Source organism: Megalopta genalis, chromosome 1 (assembly GCF_051020955.1).
Source record: "Megalopta genalis isolate 19385.01 chromosome 1, iyMegGena1_principal, whole genome shotgun sequence".
NCBI classification, from domain to species: Eukaryota; Metazoa; Arthropoda; class Insecta; order Hymenoptera; family Halictidae; genus Megalopta; species Megalopta genalis.
In genome coordinates, this window is record NC_135013.1 from 36,204,061 (window position 1) to 36,224,594 (window position 20,534).

General features: G+C 38.2%; 4 protein-coding genes across 9 annotated transcripts; 2 read left to right on the plus strand and 2 right to left on the minus strand.

Annotated features, from left to right (window-relative positions):
- Positions 1-497: 497 nt before the first annotated feature.
- Positions 498-5,055, plus strand: LOC117217881 (U6 small nuclear RNA (adenine-(43)-N(6))-methyltransferase). Of its 5 annotated transcripts, none has more exons than XM_076523117.1 (7): positions 503-1,263; positions 1,338-1,557; positions 1,627-1,767; positions 1,831-2,185; positions 2,264-2,462; positions 2,550-3,105; positions 4,891-5,055. In XM_076523117.1, exons 1-6 carry the CDS (start codon positions 1,159-1,161, stop codon positions 3,072-3,074), a joined length of 1,545 nt encoding a protein of 514 aa, XP_076379232.1. In that variant the 5' UTR covers positions 503-1,158; the 3' UTR covers positions 3,075-3,105; positions 4,891-5,055. The 5 variants fall into 5 exon arrangements, with proteins under 5 accessions (XP_033321608.2, XP_033321606.2, XP_076379232.1 ...); XM_076523075.1 differs by lacking the exon at positions 4,891-5,055 and adding an exon at positions 3,189-3,504; XM_033465717.2 differs by lacking the exon at positions 4,891-5,055 and having other exon boundaries at positions 498-1,263; positions 2,264-2,469; positions 2,550-2,807.
- clu (clustered mitochondria protein homolog) lies at positions 4,209-17,219 on the minus strand. The gene is made up of 17 exons (XM_033465709.2): positions 16,952-17,219; positions 11,835-12,148; positions 11,337-11,759; positions 10,887-11,253; positions 10,668-10,804; positions 9,913-10,193; positions 9,703-9,829; positions 9,450-9,624; positions 9,168-9,370; positions 8,957-9,098; positions 8,637-8,842; positions 8,338-8,544; positions 7,968-8,066; positions 7,491-7,835; positions 7,157-7,429; positions 6,822-6,947; positions 4,209-6,733 (listed from the first exon to the last, which is right to left on the minus strand). Exons 1-17 carry the CDS (start codon positions 17,040-17,042, stop codon positions 6,014-6,016), a joined length of 4,236 nt encoding a protein of 1,411 aa, XP_033321600.2. The 5' UTR covers positions 17,043-17,219; the 3' UTR covers positions 4,209-6,013.
- A 207-nt stretch (positions 17,220-17,426) lies between these two features.
- On the plus strand, positions 17,427-18,736 carry DENR (density-regulated protein). The gene is made up of 6 exons (XM_033465718.2): positions 17,427-17,562; positions 17,690-17,819; positions 17,931-18,015; positions 18,094-18,273; positions 18,346-18,485; positions 18,571-18,736. The coding sequence occupies exons 2-6, from the start codon at positions 17,718-17,720 to the stop codon at positions 18,613-18,615; spliced, it is 552 nt and encodes a 183-aa protein (XP_033321609.1). The 5' UTR covers positions 17,427-17,562; positions 17,690-17,717; the 3' UTR covers positions 18,616-18,736.
- Positions 18,645-19,588, minus strand: crcp (CGRP receptor component). Of its 2 annotated transcripts, none has more exons than XM_076526109.1 (3): positions 19,308-19,588; positions 18,932-19,202; positions 18,645-18,857 (listed from the first exon to the last, which is right to left on the minus strand). In XM_076526109.1, the coding sequence occupies exons 2-3, from the start codon at positions 19,154-19,156 to the stop codon at positions 18,750-18,752; spliced, it is 333 nt and encodes a 110-aa protein (XP_076382224.1). In that variant the 5' UTR covers positions 19,157-19,202; positions 19,308-19,588; the 3' UTR covers positions 18,645-18,749. The 2 variants fall into 2 exon arrangements, with proteins under 2 accessions (XP_076382224.1, XP_033321610.1); XM_033465719.2 differs by having other exon boundaries at positions 19,276-19,585.
- Positions 19,589-20,534: the final 946 nt, after the last annotated feature.

Here is a 20,534-nt window from a genome sequence, read left to right on the forward strand (position 1 = left end):
CTCTTCTTTAAACTGGACAAATATTACATGTAAGAGAATATAGATTGAACATCTCGATTCAAGTTTAAATACATTCTATCAAATTATAATTCTCAAAATCTGCATATTTCATATTTAATCAATTCGATTTGTTTCCTGGAAATTAAATATTTTCACATTAAAACAGTTCAACTATTTCGAAATTGCAGAGACATATCATACTAACGTAACTTTGTAATTTGAAAATATTTAGAGACATATGTATCGAGTACATGCATTTAAGTATGTATGTATGCATGTATGTATGTATGTATGTATGTATGTATGTATGTATGTATGTATGTATGTATGTATGTATGTATGTATGTATGTACATCTTGTTCATTCTGACGTCATGTATATGATTTTATCTATGCTTCAGGAAAATTATCTGAAACCGTGTCTATACTAGGTATACTAAGCAGGGCTAGGGTATACTAAGCATTCGTGTTCGGTGACTGATCTGAAATATGCTGCAGAACGGTGAAGAGAAGACCTCACGAATGGAATTGGATGTTGCCAATGGATTCTAATGACAATTTCCAATGGCAATGTTCGGTCTGCTCACTGCCACTCTGGAGCATATGATGTACAGAGAATCGTTCCAGATTTAGACCCAGATCTTACACGTGACACAAACCACCGCTCTGGTGTGGACATCAACAGACATCACCTGGCATCGCTATAACCATAATAATATAACCAATGTAACCATAACTTTGATCGGACGATAGTCTATTGGTCTATAGACCAGCTTAGAAAGAAAAAGATTGAAGAAAATGATTTCTATTTGTTACTGCCACCGCGATCGATCAACGATAATACGATCGTACGAACTAGATTTATAGATAACTAGATTCATATGATTTCTAAAAGTATCGAACAATCTGTTACTGTTACATCTGTTACCAATTATTAGCAAACGTTGCAGTTGCATGTTTCTGTTTTGTTAGTAAATGAAAACTCGTCGTAAGAATCGTGCACGTGTTTTGCAAAATGACGTACAAATTTACAGGTTTCTACGTTTTCACGAAAATAAACCGTTTTCACGGTAGAAGGGACCTGTAGATTTTAGATTTTTCGTGTTATGTGTGTAACATTTAGGAACGTTATTGCTCGAAGCATTGAAATTTTGCTAAAATGTCCTTAAGAAAATTCATGCATTCTAGAAACAGATATAAAAATATACCAGATTTTAAACAACTTGCATTATTGTATCCAGCATTTCGTAATGTTGCAAATATAGTAAGCGAATAATACGTTCGAATGACGTTTCAGTCACGTATAAAATATAATCATGTTTTGAACTAAATTTTTAGGATCTGACTGGCAAAGTAAAACTTGACTTTAAAAATGAAGAGTGTTTGCGAGTACTGACAGAAGTATTGTTGAAGCATGACTTCAATTTAGACGTGAAAATACCTCCAAATAAATTGGTGCCAACATTGCCATTACGTCTGAATTATGTGTTGTGGATCGAAGATTTAATAAAACACTCGTCTTTTTGTGAAATGAAGGAAGCTATTGGCATAGATATTGGTATTTATGACGGATAAATTACAATGCTTTGTCAGAAAATATTCTGAATACGTGTATCGGTTTTCATAGGGACCGGAGCAATTTGCATATATCCGTTATTGTTCGCAAGGATGTATGGAAATCGAATGATCGGCACAGAGATCGATGAAATCAGTTTACAAACAGGTACTCGACAAGTTGAACATAATAATTTACAGCATTTGATAAAAGGTAATAGTTTTAGTTGCTAGATAATAAATGCTTCTATGTTACCCTAATATTTGATGTTTGCAGTATTGAAAGTAGATGGACAAACGGTCTTCAGGGACGTCGTAAAAGAAGATGAAACTTATCACTTTGCAATGTGTAATCCACCTTTTTTTGAAACAGAGGAATCAGGGAAAGTAGCTAAACGTCTACCACCTAGAAATGCTCCGACTGGAAATCAGGCTGAACTTACGATTCAAGGCGGTGAAAGGGCATTTGTTAAACGAATGATAGACGAAAGTATTGAAATGGGAGGAAAAATAAAAATTTATACCACCATGTTCGGTCGAAGAAGCAACTTGTTGTTTCTATTAAAATTAATCAAAAAGAGAAACATAGAGAACGCTACCTGGACAGAATTTTGTCAGGGTCATACCAAACGGTAAATTCATTACTTCACCGAGCTGTGTTCTATTGTAAAAATAATGGAACTCTGTTCGTTACTGGACTTATTCTATAGGTGGGGATTGGCATGGACGTATTTATCGAAAGATGCAATTAATTTGACGAGTGCCCCTGTTATTAGGAAAAGCGGAGACTATATTGCAAAGCTGTTAAGACAGAAACGTCCAACGGAGATACAATTTCCAATGAAAGATAAAATCCTCTCTTTCGATAACTTGATCGATTCCATAGAAGAATCGATGGAAGAATTACATGTAATATGTAATCTAATGTTCTCTATGTTCGTATATCTAATATATTGGATTTATAAAATTTTAGCTCGTATTCTATTCTCTGCGCAGGTTCGTATCAAAGAATTAAATTTGCCTATCGTTGATTTCAATGGTTGGTCGTGCCAGTTGGTTGCAAGAAACGACTCCTGGTCGCATTCGCGTCGAAAACGTCGATTAGCTCAAAGGAAAATTAACCAAGAAGCAGATTGTCATAACGAGGAAGAATCAAGCGAACACGGTGGAAGAATTGCCATCGACCAAATAGAAGATGGTACAAATTGTTCCGACACCGAGGAACCTTTTTTAGTGTGTAACTTTTTCGTTGAACTGATTGAAAATGAAGAAGAATTTGAAAGCGATAGCATAAGAATATCCATGGTTTTTGAAAAAGGACGCGGTGGCAGAAATGCTTTAGAAACATTCAAACAGTATTTGATAAACAAACTAGATATTAAAGACTGTTTACAAAAACAACAAACGATGTTATCACCGAAGAAGAAAAGGAAAAGGCTGAAGAGAAGCAACAGCGATAAGCGTTGTAACAACGTGGATCAAAGCAGTGGTTCGCGTGAACAGAACGTGGAATCATCTTAAGTTATGTCACATTCGTTCGACTTAAAATTATGTAAGTTCATATATGTATGCTATGTAATAAAACTTGTGAGAGGCGACGTCAAAATAATAAACACATTCATGAATGAAATAAAGCATACCGTATATATGACACGAAGGAGAAAGGACTATTCAAGAAGAGAGGAACCAGAGAGATGGAGCAAGGAAGAAAGATGGGCATTATTCGGCATTCTAATAACCGAGGCATCTTTATTTTCTTCATTATTATCACTTTTAATGCTGCTCGTTGATTTCATACCACAGATTGCCATAATTATGTGTATTTATGGTATTTTAGAAAATACGTAATCCTTTTATGTACTGTGAAACGCTATCGTCGCGTAGCGGTAAACGGCCAAATTAAAGTTCTAGGTCAACAAAATACATAATCGAAGAGTACAAAAATGTTCAAGAGATTCTTCTACATCTCTACCTACATCATGCAAGAAGCTTTAATTAAACCAGGCCTGGGTGTGACCGTTCATGGAATTTCCACCTAAAGCCAGTGTGTCCAGTGGTGTTAGGGATTCTGCTTCAAGTGGCGGAGAAGAGACCTCACAAATGAGATTGGACGATTCCAATGGATTACCAATGGAAATCTATTGGCATTTGTGTTGGGTAAATCTCTTGCTCTTATTTTCTTAGAAGGAAGTCGTAAAGGGGTCAAGATGCTAGGAGATCTGCAGTGCAGATAACAATTAAAATCATTAGATGACGCCACTATGTATTTCCAAGAGCACTTACTCTGTCGGCAAATCTATTTAATAGTTTGAACGTTTTACTACTGTGTGCAATGGCGTTATTCGGGTGTCTGAACGACGCGCGAAAAATTCGAAGTATTGTATGGCAAAAATCCATATTTAATAAATGCGCGCTATTTCATAGACTGTAGTTTCGAACTTTAGCTAGCCGAAATTAAAACTAGAGGATCACACCTTATGGTAGAGCTGTTTACGTGGTCTAATCGAAAGAAGGTAAAACCAAATGATGGTAAGAGTTTAGTGGCGCATCGTTGCAATTCGTCTTATATTATATAGTAAACGGTGTGTGTGTGTGTGTGTGTGTGTGTGTGTGTGTGTGTGTGTGTATTACACATGGTTAAAGCGTACGTTCATGTTCTTTATAAAATGATTTATTTGACGCATCGACTCGACGAAGTTACTTTTCACAGGTAGTATATGTAAATCAAGTATTTAACTTTATTTATAATCAATAGTTCTTATTACTAGCATTTTTTATCATACATTTTGACTAACAATCGCAATATAATGTTCCATGTTATAAGGTATACGAATAGTTTAAACAGAAACTACACGGCATTTCCACTCATCCGTCTTTTGTTGTTCTTAAAAATGTAACCGATATATAAAAGACAAAATAGTGTCTCCTTCAAAGTTAAAACAATTTTATCCCAACTGAATTTGACTTTATTCGTAACAAAATTTGAACACGAGACGTTATCCGTCACACCCGTTCTCCCAATGGATGCCCATTGACATGATTCAAGAACAGAAATTGTAGATTAACATTCAAATAACAGTTGATTTTTCTTCTTAGAATTCTAGTACTAACTGCGGCACCTACAGAGTAGTTAATAGTAAATTGACGCTACTTTTATAATAACATGACTAATGAGCTGGTTCCAATAACTTTTTATCAACGATCATGAATGTAACAATGCATTCATCTGTCATTGTACCATGGCCCTGCTGCCACCAATAGTTTCTTTAGAAATGATATCTTTTATTACCAACTGGAGAGAAAATATTTTAAAAACTCGATACACAATTCCTTTCAGATTCTTTCTGTGTCGAAGCAAAGTGGAAGAAAATGGAAGAAAACGGAAGAAAATGGAAGAAAACGAAAGAATATGGAACAAGGTTTTACGATGTAATGTAAGCGACGAGACACTAACAAATAATAAACTGCTCTTGTCGAATGCAATACAAATACTCGTACTTTTCGCAAGCCTCCCATTGATTTAAAAGATATTTGTAAGCTATTTCCAATCGGTGAAAATTTGTCAAAGATATGTATCCATGTATTTGAGTCGAGGCCAACAAGTTCCTAGCTACGTTCGCAACTAGATCGATCGATGGCAACTAGAATGGGAAAATGACAGCGATGTCTAAATGGCACAAAACAGTGATCTCAAATATGTGCTAATAAAATAGACTATCGAAAACGCGTACAAAAAAAGAAAAAAAGAAAACGATCGACTTACATTCTATGATAATAAACGTCTATTAATTTGTTTTATAGAAATCGTTGTACCGTTTGATTCTTTTCGGTACCTCGCGTTTCGCTTTGAGTTTAGCAACATTTGTGTAGTACGTTCGAGCTGATACTAATGATTATTTCGTCGATTAGTAGAAGAGTAACGCGATGGGTAATACCGTTAGCCTTTGTTGTCACGAAGTACGATTAATTGAGCCTTCGAGAAATCAAGTCCGTCACACCATGCGAATTCATGGTAAATTCATTGAAATTTGTAAGCCAACTGAACCGTCGCGGTTCATAGAAATCGCTTGTTTTTTGCTGTTTCGAATTATTTACACAAACGATAATTGGTATTCCAGCTTTTCTATGCAGTCGTAAATTATCAGTCAAAGAAATTCTGCGGCTGACGTAAAATCGAGAACCGCGAGCGATCAAATATTAAATGGTTCTCAGAAAACTTTGCTTAACATCGATGCACCATGGAAGGGATCATGTTTGGCAGCAGCATGTTATATGCTGTTATGCAGTACACAGTGAACGTTACTCGGGCCGCGCACGATCAAGCAAACAATGCCATTTTATCCCACGTAATTTTGCATCCCGTGCTCGCGTTGCTCTTAAGAAGACTGGACGCGGGCAGAGAAAAACTAGGACTCTGAGAAAAAACTACTAAGTATCGTCGTAGGCGTGTTAAAACGAGCTCAACTCTCTGCAACTACCGGTTCTAACGTAGCGTTGTTCTCCTCCAACTTCTTCGATTCAACTTGCTGCACCGCTTCAATCTTCTCCATTTTCTTGTTCTCCTTCTCCTCTTTCTTGTTCTCTTTGTCTTCCTTTTTGCCCTCTTTCTCGTTCTTCTTATTTTCTTTCTCTTCCTTCTTGTACTCTTTCTCGTTTTTCTTGTTCTCGTTCTGAATAGCTTTCGTCTCCCCGTCGGGGGTCTGTTCCTTCTGCCTTTTCTCAATCTCCGCTTTAAAATTTTCGATATCCTGCTGGCTGATTTGAACAAATAGGATGCCGTTGATCACGTTCAGCATATCGAGTACCGAGCCCATGCTGGGCGGCTGCACCTGAATCGGCGGTAAACTAACACCCGACTTTCCCGTATAAATTTCATTCATCTTTTTCTGCAAAACAACCGCCTGCTGCGTCAGGTGCCTCAAGCAGTCGCTGCTCTCTTTGGTTTTCTCGTGATCCTCGCCCAACTGTTGTTTGTATATGGCGTAAGTCTCTTTCTCGTTGTTCAGAGCAGCGCGGAAATCGCCCATGCACGACTGAGTTCTCGCGACCAAATGATACGACACAGCGACTTTCAGGGACCGTGGACCATGGTACCGAAGATTCAATGCCAACGCGTGCTCCAAAAAGCGAAGCGACAGTTCGTATTCTCCGACAGCATGGAGTATCAACGAGATATTGCTCTAAACCAACGATCAAAAATAACACGATGTAACGAAATAAAGCTTCGGAGGTCTCATTCGGTATTAGAAATTTTCTAAGCTTACTTACATCGAGCAGCGCTACTTCGGGATGATCTTCGCTGCAAACTAATAAGGCTAGGTAACGTGCTCTGTACAGTAACCTCAGCGAGACAGAAACTTGACCGTTCGCGAAAGAGTACAGTGCAAGATGGATCTTTAAACAAAAAAATACATCGAAAAATGTGTTGAATATCAAGTTATGCTTGTACGATCGATATCGTTATTGACACAATCAAAGTAATCGAAACAATCTAAAAAAAAAAAAAAAAGAAAACAAGCGTAGAATGGATTACTCTCTGTGCCATTGAGCATCGAGAATCCGACAAGGAGAACCAAATTCAAATTCCCGACTGCAACACTTACGTATTCGGTGATGGTGTACGGATGATCGATTCCATTAACTCTTTCCGACATTAGTACTGCTTTCTGTTGAGTAGCAAGAGCTTCTCCATGGTCACCCATTATGTAGTTCAGTCGAGCGAGCATTCTCAGACACTGTGCAATTTCTGGATGCATGGCTCCGTACACGTTATTTAGGAGATTCAGTGCCTCGCTGATCAATTCGTAACCATCTTTCAAGTATCCTTGTTGGATCTTGCTTTGACCAGTCGTATAAAAATTGTACGCGTCGCTAGCCTGGAAAAGAATCGATTTAAATATCCATGTCATTGTTTTCTAATTAAAATCTATCGCTTACCCTAGGATTGATATGCTTCACAACAGGGAATATATTAAGTATATCTTCTTCGAAGAACGTGGCTCTGTTTTTGTTCTCAAAGTTATATTCGCGCAATAATATTTGTATACCAGTCTTTATGCAAAAGCCGCGAAGCAACGATATCTTCTGAAGGTGAAAATGATCTATCGTGGTGTCCAGCGATTCCGGGCACGGTGTTTCCCAGTCGTAGTAGCTTTTCAGATCGGCCTTAATTTGCTGCCAGAGAGATTTAGGCGTCAGGGAAGCCCATTCCACCTCGGACTGTTGGGGACCGTTGTTTCTACCTTTCCTTTTATTGCGCCGCTTTGCGGTCTTACTTTGAAGCTAGAACCGGAAATTATATAAATTTTCACCTAGAAAATTATTTTCTTTGCCCGGGACTTTGCTTATCGCCTATGCAAGCGGATTAAACGAATAAATCCGACACGGTGTTTCGCGATTAATATCACAACGTACCTCTTCGAGATTTTGCTGCGGATGAATGATTTGTGCAGAGGACAATAAACAGTTCAAGAAGTGGCTAATCGAGGCCGAAAGACTCATTAATTCTGTACCCTGAAAGATAAACGAATAAACGATTTTGCAGCAGCGACTTCCGATTATCCGACTTCCGATTATTCGGTGGTATTGCACGTGCTGGTAAAACGTTCGAACTATCGAGCATCGTGATTGCGATCGACGGAGTAAGAGAGACTCGGTGATAGCAATAGCGTGGCGTTATTTTCGTTTTTTATCAATCTCCCGAACATTTCTGTGCGCGTGGAAATATTCTTTTATACCGGATAATCGGAACTCTACCGTATGTACATATTTTCAAACGGTATACCTGCATGTAAAATGTAAAAATGTGTTTAGCAGAGCGCAAAAGCAGTTCCGAAACAGCAATACGGTTAAGATACTGCAGCTGTGGTACCGCAGCTAACATGGCAGCTAGTTTACCGAGGTAACGCACATTTATACCTCTGCCATGTAAAGCCTCCACCAGGGTATTCCCATCCATTGCTGCAGCCGTATGATCCAAACATTCTCGAATCTGAGGCAGGTATACAATTTTTTTTAAATAGATCCAATACTACAGTGCGGGAACGTGTAACCGAGATAAACGCGTTCGAAGGTATAGCTTACAAATGTAGGAATCTGTACAGTCAATAAAAAGTCAGCGGCGTCCTGCACCAACTGCTTCTGTTTCTTTAACCCAGGACCATTCGAATCCGGGTGTTTCACGCCCGGAGAAAATACGTCCGGATTAAATCTGACGTCGAACTCGGCTTCTCGCAAGCTACCAACCGTTGCCGCCGCTCTGCGTACTATTTCTTTCGTGCTTTCTTCCACTACGAACGAATCGTTCGACATAGAAATGTAATCATTTTCAAAACGAGAGTTTGTACGCACAGGCCTCTATCGAGGCCTTCTCTTCTAAATATACGTATCATGAAATTACTCACATTCTTGCTTCTCTCCTCCAGTAATGGAGTCGGTAATACTTTCCACAATTTTTTTGGCTTCGTCCGCTTCCATAAGCGATTGGGTCGAATCCTCTTTGTTGCTATCCACTGCAACGGCATTCGACTCCTCTTTCTTATCCTCCTGAAAACCAATGATAAATTTCAACGGTACATTCGTTGGGGTGCGATTTCAAAACACACAATACGGTACCTTAGCAACGGGTTCCTTCTCTTTTTGCACCCTTCTAGCAGATGTGAGTTGTTGAAGGTGAACGGCGGCATGTTTAATGAATTGAACGTATCTGGCCTCCACGAAAGAGTCGATTAATTCCTGACGAAGGCAAGCCAATCTATGCTTATGTTCAATTGGGAAACCCAGTGCTCTAGCTTCTTTGCTCAGCTCCACGCATTCCACTAAAATAAGAGATATAACAGAGATGATGGTAGAAAGCGATGACACACGTGTATCTTACTACTCTCTGTATTGACCTACATTTCAAAAAATTAACATCGGGAGGGAACGTTCTCAATAAATCCAGTACGTAGTGTCGAGAATCGTTCCCGATGATACCCTTGCATTCTACGCTACTGCAAAGTTCGACTTCCTCTCCAGCGTCGTTGACAACTTTGTGGGGAAGAATTTTCAATTGATGACCGGCTTTGTTTAACTGGAAAATACGATGATGCATAGAATAAGAGAATTAATATACTACGCGTAAAGAGGAATTTCATCTCGACTATCTTACCAACTCGAGGTACTTGGGATGAGTGAGAACCGTTTTTCCAAAATCTATAGAACCATAAACTACCGACTGCTCTTGTTCGCGTTCCAAAATTCCTGGGATGATAGATTGTGCGGTGACACGATACCCTCTGTGCAGCGAAATAGAAGCGATTATCACCATGAAAATCAAGAAGACGAAGAAACTATAGAGAAATAATTCGTATTGACAAACCTATAGTCGATCACAACCGTGCCGAGTGTGTAAAGGCCGGGCAAATCAACTGCTGCGTACACCCTGACACCTTGTAAATCATTGCGAGGTGCAACAAAAGCGGCAGCATCACCGCCCAGCTCTTTATAATGATCCCTTACGTCGAATCCAAGAGAGAAGAATATATTATTCCATATGAACATCTGCATTTTCGCCTCCTCTCCAGGATTTATCGCCATTACGTTACCATCTATCACAGCTACCGCGCCGCGAGTCGCAGCGGCGACGAAATCACTGTGAACCTAAATCATTGGTCAATTACGGTTTTCTGAATGTGCTTACGCGATAAGATCCTTGAGGATCTTGTATACACTCGACAGCAAAATTAAAGCTTTGGTAAGTTTTCGGTGAAAATATCGTAACGACTTAATTCTGCTCTGCTGCGAACGGTATGCTCGAAAAGAATTTTTGCAACTCCATAAGAGGGCGTTAAACTTTACATTTTTTTTTTCTTTTCGGTATCATGAACATGCCTTCGGATTTTTACAGTCGTGAGGATGCACGACATTAAAGATTAGGATACGGTATCATAAAGTAGAGACTCAAAGCTTTAATTTAAAGAAAATCATGATTTTATGATAGCTTTTAATGGAGTAGCGCGCAGCTGTTCAAAGATCGATGATTATTCGGCCTATCGAGAGTATACACAAATATACACATATACATATATATATATATATATATATATACATATATATATATGAAGATTATCATACTTTGAAAATAGCACGTTCTCTAAGCAACCTTTCGGGTAAGTTTTTGCGGGGTAACTCTCTCGTCGTCTGCAGCTCTTCGTTCCAGTCTCTAGTTTGTCCGGGGATGTGTTCTTCGTAGCCCAACTTGGAAGAGAAAGCTACGGAAGACAAATATTTTGAAAAATCAAGATATCATGTGATTTGATATCAATGATATAGTATAGTTAAAACGAAACGTACTGTCCTCGGCGCGTATTGCATCGATTGTATGTTCTATTTGCGGCGCGCTCCATGCGTACAGCTGATAAGGCGTGGCAACTCTTTCAAACGGATGCCTTTGCGTTCTCCTTCTTTGCATGGAAGCAAAACCCCGTTTAAATGCCGGACTAAGTTGGTTCAGTAGTTCAATTAAGCTGTGACACAAATGGCTTGGGGTCGCTGGTTTTGGATTAAACATTTCTTTTGTCGACTGATTAACAAAGAATCCCCTTGCACAGGCAGTCAGATAATACTGCTTGTCTTCTAGCGTTACCACATGTAAATATAACAAATCACCGTGAAGCTTTCTATGACCCGGTGGAGGGTTCCACCCGGACGTTGTTAGAACCTGAAAGATATTATTGAAACAGTTGTATCGAAATGTCAGCGATCTGTCGAATAGATATATATTTCTTGGATACTCGTGCATACTTTCAAACACGGAGGACACTTTTGTTCTTTGGCTTGCGGTTGAAGGGGTAACAAAGGCCTGTCTTTACAACCGGGTATAATGTAATCTGGTGGAGTACAGTCAACCGAGTCTGCCCTGCTCTTCTTTTTCTCAAGGATGTCACCGTTAGTAACGACATTCAGGAACGACAAGCTGCTACATTCGACGCCGTTATAAGCGTCTGCAGGGTCTACGGACTTCAATAAATCTCGAACATGTCGGACATGTATACGGGCTTCTCGCATCGTGTACGGCTCCTCCACTACTTTAATTATCGAACCTTCTTTCAACCCTTCGATGTTCTTCAACTCGGCGAAATTGTCCAATGTATTGCCGTCTAGTTGAAGAGAGAAACAGGTGCGATGGCAAGTATCCTCTCTGTCCATGAGTAACTGATGGATTTCCTAAAGGATTAACAAACTATTTATTTCTATACCAACGTATAGCGAGTCGGAAGGGGTCGCTTAAAAAACTATTACCTGAACCAATTCCATGCTGGATACCTGAATGTCGAACGGTTCCGCACCAGGGCTGACAATTTTAACGGTAAATCCCATGTCTTGAATGAAAACAACTTCTTGCTCGTTCCCAGCATCTTTCTCTTTGTCGCCATCCGCTACTTTCTCACTTTTATCATTCTTCTTGTCTTTTTCACTTTCATTCTCCTTCTCCTTTTCCTTCTCTTTTGCTTTCTCGTTTCCTTCTTCTTTCGTCGCTTCTACTTCACCTTTTTCTACCACAGTTTTCGTAGTCATGCTCGTACTTCCAGGCTCTTCTATGTTCTGCTTCAAATCTACAAACAATTTGTGAATCGACGCTTTAGTTCTTGAATAGCTTTCACCTTGAACAGGAAACAAAATCATTATACTAACACGTATCGCAATGTCAATGGTAAAAATAAGTATATTAATAATGCCACTTAAATTGAACGTGTACTACCCAATTACATCATTTCGTATAATAACATTAAATGAATCGAGAAATTCGATTTAGAGAACGTTTCGCGAAAATATGTTTTATTTGAATTTTTGTCTTTTGCTGTATGTATAACATTTATTGAAATGAATCACGACAAAGTAGACGAATGTCAATATTTTGTAATGGATGGGGTCTAATCATCTTTCCTAGGACTCGTCTATCATGACGAGGGATATAAATAAGTGATGTGAGATATGCTCCTGGAAATGAGGGTGCATTTTCGAATAGATACGGTGGTGGGCATTCGTGGGGCTACCACTTGCATTCACCAATGCACTTATAAATAAACGGCAATGTAAATAGTCCGTACTCAAATGCCGTACTATTTTTATCGATACCATGTTTGCGTTATACATCCATTTCAGGTGTTCGCAGGATTTTGTGAATAACATTATTAGTTACGATCGCGAGTGGACGGCCCATTATTATTTACTCATTCGTGATTCTTTGTCACTACGATCGAAAGGGGTTCCAAAATTACCGGCGGTCTATCTATATGATAACACTTTGATTTTTCTATATTCTCCATTTTTTACGTTGCAATACATCCATCAGCATACAATTATTTTCAATTAACGGCAACAACGTTTCTTCGTTTTTACGAAGTAATATAGTAGAATTTGTAAATATTAGAATCAAGAAATGATATTTTGTTTTGTGGCCACCTGGTGGCGAATATGTACAAAGTTAAATGGATAAATACATTTCATATACAGATTAAAACGATACGAATATATGTTTCGAAAAAAATACTTCATTTATTATCAATTTTCATTCAATTAGATTTCCGTACATTTTGGTACAATATAATCGATTGTTCGTTATTCGGTATTTCGCTTGTTCGAATACTTATACATTGTTAAAATGTATGTAAAATGAAAATTTATATACTATTGCGTGAAACCGATATAGACATTGTATCGATATAGGCCAACAAGTATTTAATAGGGAATAGTAACTAATAGAGATCCTGGTTTAAACTGAAATACGAGAAGTTGTTCCTTTACATTTAAATCTTGACACTGAAATTAAACGTATATTTTATCGAATAGTTCAATTTCATCGTTATAAAAAAAGAAAATTTCTTATCATAGGAAAGGATCCTCCGATTGCGTCGGAACGATGCATATTTATGTTTGATGTTTCGTATTCGTATAATTTTATCTTTCGAACCTATCGCTTTATCGTGTCGTTATCGCATAACCGTTTCACCATTTCATTTCAAATCTGTTCTCCATTTTCGACGATCTTCTTATCGTGGGACGAGAGATAAGAAAAAGAAGTCGAGAAGGAAATTTGCCGATAAGATCGCGTAGTAAAAAAGACAAATAAGAAAATTTTTGGACCGTATATACAAGTTAACGCTAATTTGTTTCGAATTACGAACTAGCAGGTATTAACAAGCTCAACCAATTAAATATTATATTTCCATCACGTGGTGGTACACAGATAATTTCTATAGTCACAGCGGGCTCACCACCGTCCAATGCCGCATCCCTAAAGTCGTAACCGCTAGTTAGCTCTATTAGCTCGCCGGCTGTGTTGGCTTGGTTAATGGAAAGTACCTACGGATAACTCTGAGATCTCTATTAATGCTTCTACTCCTACTGTGGGGGTTAGAGATGGATTCTGTGTTATTGCAACTACACGTATCGTTGTAGGCGTTATACTCGTTCTATCACAGATAATACTCCGTATTGCAGGGGACTTGGCCTAAATCGGGTGGTAGGAACTTATCGTCGTTTAGCAGGTTACGCATGCTGCTCGCTGTAACTACATCTCACCCCAACCACATCTACTCCTTCTTGTCCTCCTTTGCCTAGTTTCATGCTGCGCAACAAGTTACACTCCTCCAGAGTACAGGATCGACATACCGGCCCACGACCTATGATCTCTCCCCTCGGCAAGCAGGATACTAGCAAATTCATCGGTCGTTCGATACTTGGTTATCGGTGTCCCTACCATTGGCTATACGTTATGTCTCCGAAATGTCAATAGGTACGGGTGCGTCGAGCTCGGAAACAGACAGTAGCCTAATAGGTAGACGTATCTTTACCCTGCCCGTCGAACCTAACCGTGGGTGTCTAGCTCTCCACCGATGACCGAGTACGGCGACTTTGGGCGAGGAGATATCGTCGCTTTAGGCAATTCTGCTTGCTACGCATCCATTTCTAGCTCTTCTCGGTTTTCAACGTCAAGCTTGGACACAGTGTATCCATCGGTTTGCACTTTTAGTCAGCAATATACGCGCTAGACCCTCGACTAATCCTGTAGAGAATTTGGAAGCGTGGTTAACGTCCTAGTTGTCGAGGGAGACTAACTCCATGAGGTGCAGCGTGCAGCTTGTCTCGATCAGGATGATTGAACATCGACAATAGCGTTGATAGTGTGTTGCGTTGAGTACGATTCTTTTGATTATTTTGGTCGATCACACTCGTGAGACAATAAACAAATCTTGTCCAAGTGACAAATGCGAAAATCTTTTCATTTTTAGCGTCCCTACAATCATAATAAACCTATAATGTACTAAGTATTTGATGTAATTTCATGAAGTTTTTATTTTAATTTTTATATTCACTTTTACATCTCGGTTTCATTCGGTGGTCAACATAACCTACTGAAACGATGTCACAATGAAGGAACGTTGCAAAGAACATATTCGAGATAATTAACAATATAAAAGAAAGATCCTATCAATTGTTCTTTATTCGAAAGCAATTGTGTAGGTACTGTCATGCTTGGATTGTATAAAAGTATATTTTTCTTTTTTCTTTTTTTTTACCAGTTGAATAAGGTTATGTACGGTAAGAGTAGCGCAATCTCGCAGATGACGCGCGAAATAATGCAATGCATTTGAATACATGTCGGGAAAATTTTGAAGTTTAAATCGAGGAACAAATATCTCTCTCTCGAATTCGATACCGGTGATTCAGTTCACAAATGTGATTCTGAACCTACTTTGAATATTATTCATAATATACTATACATACGACTATGTGCAAGATAGTTGATACATAAAGGAATAATTAAATCTGTAATCATACCGAACCTGCTAGATTTATTTGAGCGATACCAAACTAAAAAGATGCATGTCTGTTGAGGGAGACCATCTTTTAAAAGTCTTCAGTATGTACATACATATTTAGGAATGTATAGTTATGCATTGTTCGTATTAAAGACGACTAGGATGATTTGATATACATCCATACATACGTGCGGGAAATCGTAACTGCGTTTCAAAATCGCGTAAAATTGTAATACCAAAATCGAAAGCGCAAGGAAACACACACAACACACATTCGTTATGAATAAAATTTGAATAAAGAAAATCGATAGTGAATTTCACTGCTCCGAAATTTACGCACGTGGGGTCATTAGCGTACGCGTGCACGTGTCTTCCTCAGACTCGGTGTTTTTTCAGGGTTAGAGAACACTAAAGATGAAGAAATTAAAGAAAAGGGACTCGAGTCGATCGACATTGACCGATAATGTTAACGTTTTTTGGAATCATTGACTCCAAATTTTTAAATGAACGTGTTATCCCTCCGGCCGGCCGACCGTTAGACACCGGAAAACGAACCAAACGTCTGGCTTTTGGTTAGAAATCGAAATTCATGTTGTGACTATCGCAGCAGATTTAAAATAGCAGAAACTATTACGCGGAAAATAATTTTCCTAAATCTTATGAGATTCGGTTTACATTTTCATCGTGATTCTTCAAATTCGAACATCTTATGTCGTTCGTGCGGGGTAGAAGGATAACACGAGTGAACACACATTTTACGTGTCGCGTCGAAATGAAATGATTACCGACGATAACAAGAATAATCTATCGAACGACGAGAACAAAAACGAAGATCCGTAAACAAACCATAAAGAGAAGAAGAAAGCACGCTGCAGTCGGAATTTATATGGAAAGCGATAACAATGAAACGAACATTGGTATCGCCGTGTTTTAAAATCGAAAGATGAACGTACCAAGAGAAATTAGCATAGAAAAGGGCAGGTACACGGTTTGATTCTTCTCCCGAATCAGGCGCTCCAAAGGAACAGATTCGTATGTAAGTAAAATTTGTAATTTGTGCCGATCTCGTGATCGTGATAACGATTGAACGCGTCACGCGGAGCAAAGCGATGGTTAGAATATTGTAGGGAAAGATCGGGCATCGATTCTATGCGTCTTTAGACTTTAGAAGATGAAGTATGTCAACCGATGGACTCGTGCATTCTTGTGTAACCACTTGCAAAACGTGCGGCAACAATATTGCGAAATCAAGTCAGTTGTTAATAGTAGGTAGGTAATTGCGCGAGACTGTGAAAATTCGTCTGCTAGCACAGGCTCGCGTCTTCTGCTAGGTTCCCACCTCTGAAACTCGTGGTTCGCTTATGACCCCACGATACACACTAAGAGAGATTCGCGCAATTCGCGTGTTACATAACACACCGAAGGCCCGGCTTTTTGGCTGAGGCGGCATTGTTAAGGCACGCGTTAAAGTGAACGGAACACGGTAACCTGACGACACCCGAGTCATTACATAATATTAACAACGGCGACGTTTAACCTCGAAAAAGGAATCGAACCAAAGGGTGTAGGATTGAAAATTTACCGTGTACTAACCAGTAGCTGTTCGATCCTCGTCACCGTTCAGCAGTGAGATTTTGGTGCTCCCGTTTTCCGCGGAGGCCTCGATTTGTGCGCCCAGTGTCATCTTTCTTTGACGATTCTTCCCGAATTTTTACGCGACTATCAACTCACCCGGCACTGGCACGTTCTGTTCCGATCCTCGCAGTAACACGCACACACACTTTTCGGAAAGTCGCTCCGAACTGAAACGACGTTCGTCTCTTTTCGCGAGGCAGCACACCACGGCACACTAACACCGGAACACACTACCGAGCCGCTTTTCTCTACTGCACGTGCATTTCGAACGAAGTACAAAGTCTAGTGTGCACGATTGGTCTCTCGACTATATCGCTTATCAAATCGACTTCGCTGATTGGACTTCTCTGTCACGTGATCCACCCCTAATTTCCTTAACCTCCATTCTTATTCGCTGTTGCCGGTGTAACCGCACCGCGTGCTCTACATTCTGAACTTGAATCTTATCGAACTGTTCCGTTGATTGGCAGCAGTTGTTCAAAATGGTGGCACATACGGAACTAGAACGGAACGTTATTAAAGTCACTAGATAACGAACTTCTAACCTTATGTGCTATTCATTTAAATAGGTAATAGTTCGGGATGCATAATTTGATATATGTAGCGCAGTAATTTTCAAATATTTATAAGAAAGATAATAATACTCTGGACGAATTAAAGAGATGTTTACGTTCGCTTAAACCAGACATTTTTCAGTTTCAGAGTCAGGTTAGAGCTTCTAAGAATGTCGGCAGAAGAACAATCAGACTTACGCTTAGGACCCGATCCTAATGTCACTTATCCGATTCAAGTACAATATTGTGGCAACTGTTCCCTTCCCATCGAGGTAAAATTTTCTTTGTTCGAAACTATAGATAGTTGCAATTTATATTGCATGACACGCTAAAAATATAAAGATATATATTTCAAAATGAATCTCTCTACCTTTGTGCTACAGTACTGTGAATATTATCCAGAATATGAAAAGTGCAAGCAATGGCTGGAAAGAAACTTGCCGACAGAATTTGAGAAAGTAAAGCTAGGTAATTATAACAATTGTACTAGTAAATGATCTTCGATAACCTTTCTTGTTATCTGATAATCACTTGCACGCTATTAAGTCGAAGACAATACTACCGAAGCGGGTGGAGGTGAAGATGAAAAGAAACGACAGAAACGCGGAGGCAAAGGCATGCTCAAGACTAAAAAGAAAGAAGACGTTCCTAAATTAGTGACCGTATCGAGAGCACCTAGAGGAAAGAAGAAATCTGTCACCGTTGTGACTGGACTTAGTACTTTTGGTAATATCCAGAAATATTTCTAATGAAATTTCTTCTACTTCCTTTTCTTCTAACTTTGCTATGTATTCGCAGACATCGATCTGAAGGTGGCTGCGAAGTTTTTTGGTAGTAAATTTGCATGCGGATCCAGTGTAACAGGAGACGACGAAATAGTTATACAGGGAGACGTGAAAAATGGTCTGTTCGATGTGATTACAGAAAAGTGGCCGCAAGTAATAAACTCGACTATTACCATCTACGTATACAACCGCAACTATAAAATCTGTACACAGCCGATAATATTTAATATATTTTCAGATCGATGAAGATTCTATCGATGACCTTGGCGATCAAAAAAGATAATAGGTCAATAAAAACACTTACATGCACAATTGTATTTAATATCATACTATTTCCATGTTTATTATGAATAAAATGTACATAACATATATAAAATATTTTTAAAAAACTTATAAAAACAAAATAGTTAAAACGTGTTATCCATCTTTCTCGACTTGCTCTCCTTCGCCTAGATAATTTGCTACCACTTGAAGCAAAGCTTCAACTTCATCGTCGGACAAACGATCTTCGCTGTCTTCCACAATCTACAAAATTGCTTATGTATAGGCAACAATTATGTACACCGTATCGATAGTAATTTTAAAAAAACCTGTGTTACCAGTTGAATTTCAAGAGGTGTTTTCGGACACACGTTTAAAAGAGTTAACTTTTCGCATTTAGTCAATTTGAAAGATTCCACAGCTTTAAGAAAATCTTGAATCTTTTTCGGAGATTGTCTCTTACAAGAGGTTTCTTCCAAATATCGTATAGTTTGGTAAGTTATAGTTGCCAATTGATTTTGTTTCATCTTCTGTTTCTTATTTGCTTTTATATTTTGCAACATATCTAGAACTTCATAGTTGCTTAAGTACGCTGAACATTCCTTGAGTCTGAAATGAGATAGTTTGATGTTCTTGTATCTTATAGAATAAGTAGAAACGAAAGTCCTAATTTTTTACTTACACTTCCATGCTGAATATATAAATTGAACTTACTAAACCATGCTTCCTTATAGATTCAAAAAAGAATGCATTACAATGTTCGAGGTTATGTATTTAAATGATCCATGTACAACTCCTTCGGTATGGAATATGTATGCGTATATGTACATACATATATGTACAAAAATTGATCAGTAAATTTTTAGTTGTGACATTGTACAATGATATTTGCAATAAAATATATTTTTATCGTCACACGTTTCACAGTAAAATAGTAATGGATTTATAAATCTATAACAATATAGATGGTGCACCGTCGGTAAAATAAATGGCATACGAAGCGCAGAATTTAAATTTCGCGCCTATACAATGGTCACTGACGGCCACTAAATTTTGTTATATGCATTAATCGAAATATGTAATTCTACAAGAACAAAACAATATACATAAGTAATCATTTGTATTGTAACAATTTTGCATCGATCGTGTATCAATCGAACATTTAAATCGATTTGACAACGTAGTCCAAAACGTGTTTATATAATTTAAGCGTGAACATTGATATGCCGAAAATAAAAATAAAGATTAAACGAATAATTTAATTGTTATGAATCGTGTGATTCAAAGATAATCAATAAAACCGTGTCATCTTAGCTTTAAGTAACAATAGATGAATTTGATTTATGTTGATTTATGTTGATTTATGTCTCGTAGAGTTTTGAAATCGATTGAGAAGCCGTTGAAACGTATAGACATATGGATTCATTATATGTTATCACATTTACAAAGTATCTAGTGAATTGATGGTACCTAAATAAGTGATAATTGAACTATTTAGCTTTGTGCGTACGAATTTACTTGTGTATACTATTCGCTCGTCAGTTTCCAGCAGTTTTCAGCTAACCGCAATTATATGTATGTTACATTATTGTATGCGTATGCACATCTTGCAGGGCTGATCATTCCAAATTAACCCTCTTAAAAAAATTCTTCATTGAACTATGTATTTACATGGTACACATGTGTGTATACATGCCATCATGACATACATATTGTATACTCGAATTAAACTGACGTTCCTTTTAAATGTTTTAAATATAATATTGTTTTTCGATTGTTTTAATTCAAGTTTTACGATAAATTTGACGCGATTACCGTAAAAATCATGTTAAGAAGCCACAGTTTTAACACTTTGACTGCCACATCGACAACCTAAAAAATTTCATAAAATCAAAGTATATTATTTGATCGAATTCAAATTGAAATGTTGTGTCGTACGTT